This window comes from Hyla sarda, unplaced genomic scaffold (genome assembly GCF_029499605.1).
Source record: "Hyla sarda isolate aHylSar1 unplaced genomic scaffold, aHylSar1.hap1 scaffold_166, whole genome shotgun sequence".
NCBI classification, from domain to species: domain Eukaryota; kingdom Metazoa; phylum Chordata; class Amphibia; order Anura; family Hylidae; genus Hyla; species Hyla sarda.
The window spans coordinates 255,270-263,436 of record NW_026608298.1 but is presented as its reverse complement, the minus strand read 5'-3'; the positions used below and the strand labels follow the sequence as shown (position 1 = coordinate 263,436).

Here is an 8,167-nt window from a genome sequence, read left to right as displayed (position 1 = left end):
AACACAACCAGGGTAAAGAAGATAATAAAGAGGACAAGCAGTGGACACTCGTCTTATTTTTATATTTGGCTTCATACAATGTCCGCAGAGTATAACGTTCCTAATACACATATATATATATCTCTTACACTATAGAAGAGTCACTTATAGGAGTTTTTTTTATTTTGAAGCCATAAAGCTCATTCAGGAGGCGGCTGCACATTTCCCCCATCTGAGCGGGCACCGTGCAGGGCACAGAGGTGGGGGTACATGGCGCACTTCTGTTTCATTATTTGTCTTCTGTGTGACCCTCGCAGCGGAGTTGGCAGAACAGGTCACCGGGGGGTCGTGTCCCAGGTGTTTTGCCACGGCAGATGACATACAGATGGGGCGCAGAGAAAGCTACGTAACTGTGGGGCACTATGGAGGTCTCAAGGGTATTATTTGTCCCAACAACACCCCCCATGCTACCCCATAAAAGGTTAAAATCTGCCATTCACTGACTGCAAGCAGAGATTCTGGAGCCCCATCTGTATGTCATCCATCAGAAGTTCTCGTACAAGTTGTTTTCTGAGACGTTCTTCTTTGGTTTCTGGAGAAAAACAAAAGGTCATAAAGACCGTATGAGGAGTATATATATAGTACAGATAATGACTGTATGAGGAGTATATATATAGTACAGATAATGACTGTATGAGGAGTATATATATAGTACAGATAATGAGTGTATGAGGAGTATATATATATATATAGTACAGATAATGAGTGTATGAGGAGTATATATAGTACAGATAATGACTGTATGAGGAGTATATATATAGTACAGATGACTGTATGAGGAGTGTATATATAGTACAGATAATGACTGTATGAGGAGTATATATATAGTACAGATAATGACTGTATGAGGAGTATATATAGTACAGATAATGACTGTATGAGGAGTATATATATAGTACAGATAATGACTGTATGAGGAGTATATATATAGTACAGATAATGACTGTATGAGGAGTATATATATAGTACAGATAATGACTGTATGAGGAGTATATATATAGTACAGATAATGACTGTATGAGGAGTATATATATAGTACAGATAATGACTGTATGAGGAGTATATATATAGTACAGATAATGACTGTATGAGGAGTATATATATAGTACAGATAATGACTGTATGAGGAGTATATATATAGTACAGATAATGACTGTATGAGGAGTATATATAGTACAGATAATGAGTGTATGAGGAGTATATATATAGTACAGATAATGAGTGTATGAGGAGTATATATATAGTACAGATAATGAGTGTATGAGGAGTATATATAGTACAGATAATGACTGTATGAGGAGTATATATAGTACAGATGACTGTATGAGGAGTATATATAGTACAGATAATGACTGTAAGAGGAGTATATATATATAGTACAGATAATGACTGTATGAGGAGTATATATAGTACAGATAATGACTGTATGAGGAGTATATATATAGTACAGATAATGACTGTATGAGGAGTATATATATAGTACAGATAATGACTGTATGAGGAGTATATATAGTACAGATAATGACTGTATGAGGAGTATATATATATAGTACAGATAATGACTGTATGAGGAGTATATATATATATATAGTACAGATAATGAGTGTATGAGGAGTATATATATAGTACAGATAATGACTGTATGAGGAGTATATATAGTACAGATAATGACTGAGGAGTATATATATATATATATATATATATAGTACAGATAATGACTATAAGGAGTATATAAAGTACAGATAATGAGTGTATGAGGAGTATATATAGTACAGATAATGAGTGTATGAGGAGTATATATAGTACAGATAATGACTGTATGAGGAGTATATATATATATTTAGTACAGATAATGAGTGTATGAGGAGTATACATATAGTACAGATAATGAGTGTATGAGGAGTATATATATATAGTACAGATAATGAGTGTGAGTATATATATATATATATATATATATATATATATATAGTACAGATAATGAGTGTATGAGGAGTATATATAGTACAGATAATGAGTGTATGAGGAGTATGTATATATATATAGTACAGATAATGAGTGTATGAGGAGTATATATAGTACAGATAATGACTGTATGAGGAGTATATATATATAGTACAGATAATCACTGTGTGAGGAGTATATATAGTACAGATGACTGTAAGAGGAGTATATATAGTACAGATGACTGAGGAGTATATATATAGTACAGATAATGAGTGTATGAGGAGTATATATAGTACAGATGACTGTATGAGGAGTATATATATAGTACAGATAATGAGTGTATGAGGAGTATATATAGTACAGATGACTGTATGAGGAGTATATATATAGTACAGATGACTGTATGAGGAGTATATATAGTACAGATAATGACTGTATGAGGAGTATATATAGTACAGATAATGACTGTATGAGGAGTATATATATATAGTACAGATAATGACTGTATGAGTATATATATATATATATATATAGTACAGATAATGAGTGTATGAGGAGTATATATATAGTACAGATAATGACTGTATGAGGAGTATATATAGTACAGATAATGACTGTGTGAGGAGTATATATATATAGTACAGATAATGACTGTATGAGGAGTATATATATATATAGTACAGATAATGACTGTATGAGGAGTATATATATATAGTACAGATAATGACTGTATGAGGAGTATATATATAGTACAGATAATGACTGTGTGAGGAGTATATATATATATATATATATAGTACAGATAATGAGTGTATGAGGAGTATATATAGTACAGATAATGACTGTATGAGGAGTATATATATAGTACAGATAATGACTGTATGAGGAGTATATATAGTACAGATAATGACTGTATGAGGAGTATATATAGTACAGATAATGACTGTATGAGGAGTATATTTAGTATAGATGACTGAGGAGTATATATAGTACAGATGACTGAGGAGTATATATAGTACAGATGACTGTATGAGGAGTATATATATATATATATATATAGTACAGATAATGACTGTATGAGGAGTATATATATATATAGTACAGATAATGAGTGTATGAGGAGTATATATATAGTACAGATAATGAGTGTATGAGGAGTATATATATATAGTACAGATAATGACTGTATGAGGAGTATATATAGTACAGATAATGACTGTATGAGGAGTATATATATAGTACAGATAATCACTGTGTGAGGAGTATATATAGTACAGATGACTGTATGAGGAGTATATATAGTACAGATGACTGTATGAGGAGTATATATAGTACAGATGACTGAGGAGTATATATATAGTACAGATAATGAGTGTATGAGGAGTATATATATATAGTACAGATAATGAGTGTATGAGGAGTATATATAGTACAGATGACTGTATGAGGAGTATATATATAGTACAGATAATGAGTGTATGAGGAGTATATATAGTACAGATGACTGTATGAGGAGTTTATATATAGTACAGATGACTGTATGAGGAGTATATATAGTACAGATAATGACTGTATGAGGAGTATATATAGTACAGATAATGACTGTATGAGGAGTATATATATATAGTACAGATAATGACTGTATGAGGAGTATATATATATAGTACAGATAATGACTGTATGAGGAGTATATATAGTACAGATAATGAGTGTATGAGGAGTATATATATAGTACAGATAATGACTGTATGAGGAGTATATATAGTACAGATAATGACTGTATGAGGAGTATATATAGTACAGATAATGACTGTATGAGGAGTATATTTAGTATAGATGACTGAGTATATATAGTACAGATGACTGAGGAGTATATATAGTACAGATGACTGTATGAGGAGTATATATATATATATATAGTACAGATAATGACTGTATGAGGAGTATATAGTACAGATAATGTGTGTATGAGGAGTATATAGTACAGATGACTGTATGAGGAGTATATATATAGTACAGATAATGAGTATGAGGAGTATATATATATAGTACAGATAATGACTGTATGAGGAGTATATATATATATATATATATATATATAGTACAGATGACTGCATGAGGAGTATATATATATATATATATATAGTACAGATAATGACTGTATGAGGAGTATATATATATATATATAGTACAGATAATGACTGTATGAGGAGTATATATAGTACAGATAATGACTGTATGAGGAGTACATATATATATATATAGTACAGATGACTGTATGAGGAGTATATATATATAGTACAGATGACTGTATGAGGAGTATATATATATAGTACAGATAATGAGTGTATGAGGAGTATATATATAGTACAGATAATAACTGTGTGAGGAGTATATATATATAGTACAGATAATGAGTGTATGAGGAGTATATATATAGTACAGATAATGACTGTGTGAGGAGTATATATATATAGTACAGATAATGACTATGAGGAGTATATATATATATATATAGTACAGATAATGACTGTATGAGGAGTATATATATAGTACAGATAATGACTGTATGAGGAGTATATATATAGTACAGATAATGACTGTGTGAGGAGTATATATAAAGTACAGATAATGACTGTATGAGGAGTATATATATAGTACAGATAATGACTGTATGAGGAGTATATATATAGTACAGATAATGACTGTGTGAGGAGTATATATATATAGTACAGATAATGACTGTATGAGGAGTATATATATAGTACAGATAATGAGTGTATGAGGAGTATATATATAGTACAGATAATAAGTGTATGAGGAGTATATATAGTACAGATAATGACTGTATGAGGAGTATATATATAGTACAGATAATGACTGTATGAGGAGTATATATAGTACAGATAATGACTGTATGAGGAGTATATATAGTACAGATAATGACTGTATGAGGAGTATATTTAGTATAGATGACTGAGGAGTATATATAGTACAGATGACTGAGGAGTATATATAGTACAGATGACTGTATGAGGAGTATATATATATATATATATATATATATAGTACAGATAATGAGTGTATGAGGAGTATATATATATATATAGTACAGATAATGAGTGTATGAGGAGTATATATATAGTACAGATAATGAGTGTATGAGGAGTATATATATATAGTACAGATAATGAGTGTGTGAGTATATATATATATATATATATATATATATATATATAGTACAGATAATGACCGTATCAGGAGTATATATAGTACAGATAATGAGTGTATGAGGAGTATATATATATATAGTACAGATAATGAGTGTATGAGGAGTATATATAGTACAGATAATGACTGTATGAGGAGTATATATATATATAGTACAGATAATCACTGTGTGAGGAGTATATATAGTACAGATGACTGTATGAGGAGTATATATAGTACAGATGACTGTATGAGGAGTATATATAGTACAGATGACTGAGGAGTATATATATAGTACAGATAATGAGTATGAGGAGTATATATATAATACAGTTAATGAGTGTATGAGGAGTATATATAGTACAGATGACTGTATGAGGAGTATATATATAGTACAGATAATGAGTGTATGAGGAGTATATATAGTACAGATGACTGTATGAGGAGTATATATATAGTACAGATAATGACTGTATGAGGAGTATATATAGTACAGATAATGACTGTATGAGGAGTATATATATATAGTACAGATAATGACTGTATGAGGAGTATATATATATAGTACAGATAATGAGTGTATGAGGAGTATATATAGTACAGATAATGAGTGTATGAGGAGTATATATATAGTACAGATAATGACTGTATGAGGAGTATATATAGTACAGATAATGACTGTAGGAGGAATATATATAGTACAGATAATGACTGTATGAGGAGTATATTTAGTATAGATGACTGAGGAGTATATATAGTACAGATGACTGAGGAGTATATATAGTACAGATGACTGTATGAGGAGTATATATATATATATATATATATATATAGTACAGATAATGACTGTATGAGGAGTATATAGTACAGATAATGTGTGTATGAGGAGTATATAGTACAGATGACTGTATGAGGAGTATATATATAGTACAGATAATGAGTATGAGGAGTATATATATAGTACAGATAATGACTGTATGAGGAGTATATATATATAGTACAGATAATGACTGTATGAGGAGTATATATATATATATATAGTACAGATGACTGCATGAGGAGTATATATATATATATATATATATATAGTACAGATAATTACTGTATGAGGAGTATATATATATAGTACAGATAATGACTGTATGAGGAGTATATATAGTACAGATAATGACTGTATGAGGAGTACATATATATATAGTACAGATGACTGTATGAGGAGTATATATATATATAGTACAGATGACTGTATGAGGAGTATATATATATAGTACAGATAATGAGTGTATGAGGAGTATATATATAGTACAGATAATGACTGTGTGAGGAGTATATATACATAGTACAGATAATGAGTGTATGAGGAGTATATATATAGTACAGATAATGACTGTGTGAGGAGTATATATATATAGTACAGATAATGACTATGAGGAGTATATATATATATATATATATAGTACAGATAATGACTGTATGAGGAGTATATATATAGTACAGATAATGACTGTATGAGGAGTATATATATAGTACAGATAATGACTGTGTGAGGAGTATATATATAGTACAGATAATGACTGTATGAGGAGTATATATATAGTACAGATAATGACTGTATGAGGAGTATATATATATAGTACAGATAATGACTGTGTGAGGAGTATATATATAGTACAGATAATGACTGTATGAGGAGTATATATAGTACAGATAATGAGTGTATGAGGAGTATATATATAGTACAGATAATGAGTGTATGAGGAGTATATATAGTACAGATAATGACTGTATGAGGAGTATATATAGTACAGATAATGACTGTATGAGGAGTATATATAGTATAGATGACTGAGGAGTATATATAGTACAGATGACTGAGGAGTATATATAGTACAGATGACTGTATGAGGAGTATATATATATATATATATATATATATATATAGTACAGATAATGACTGTATGAGGAGTATATAGTACAGATAATGTGTATGAGGAGTATATAGTACAGATGACTGTATGAGGAGTATATATATATATAGTACAGATAATGAGTGTATGAGGAGTATATATATATAGTACAGATAATGAGTGTATGAGGAGTATATATATAGTACAGATAATGAGTGTATGAGGAGTATATATATAGTACAGATAATGACTGTATGAGGAGTATATAGTACAGATAATGAGTGTATGAGGAGTATATATAGTACAGATGACTGTATGAGGAGTATATATATATATATATATAGTACAGATGACTGTGAGAGTATATATATATATAGTACAGATAATGAGTGTATGAGGAGTATATATATAGTACAGATAATGAGTGTATGAGGAGTATATATATAGTACAGATAATGAGTGTATGAGGAGTATATATAGTACAGATAATGACTGTATGAGGAGTATATATATAGTACAGATAATGACTGTATGAGGAGTATATAGTACAGATAATGTGTGTATGAGGAGTATATAGTACAGATGACTGTATGAGGAGTATATATATAGTACAGATAATGAGTGTATGAGGAGTACATATATAGTACAGATAATGAGTGTATGAGCAGTATATATATAGTACAGATAATGAGTGTATAAGGAGTATATATATATATATAGTACAGATAATGAGTGTATGAGGAGTATATATAGTACAAATAATGAGTGTATGAGGAGTATATATATAGTACAGATAATGACTGTATGAGGAGTATATATATAGTACAGATAATGACTATATGAGGAGTATATATATAGTACAGATAATGACTGTATGAGGAGTATATATAGTACAGATAATGACTGTATGAGTATATATATATAGTACACATAATGACTGTATGAGGAGTATATATATATAGTACAGATAATGAGTGTATGAGTATATATATATATATATATATATATATAGTACAGATAATGACTGTATGAGGAGTACATATAGTACAGATAATGACTGTATG

At 29.6% G+C, this 8,167-nt stretch overlaps 1 protein-coding gene across 3 annotated transcripts in view; it reads right to left on the bottom strand.

Annotated features, from left to right (window-relative positions):
• Positions 1-48: 48 nt before the first annotated feature.
• Positions 49-8,167, bottom strand: part of NFAM1 (NFAT activating protein with ITAM motif 1) — a 111,111-nt gene continuing 102,992 nt past the window's right edge. Inside the window, exon 6 of one of the 3 annotated variants that reach the window (XM_056552508.1) lies at positions 49-571. In XM_056552508.1, coding sequence (XP_056408483.1) covers positions 524-571 — 48 coding nt within the window. In that variant the 3' untranslated portion in view covers positions 49-523. The remainder of the gene's footprint in view (positions 572-8,167) is intronic. The other 2 variants (XM_056552506.1, XM_056552507.1) reach the window with 2 other exon arrangements.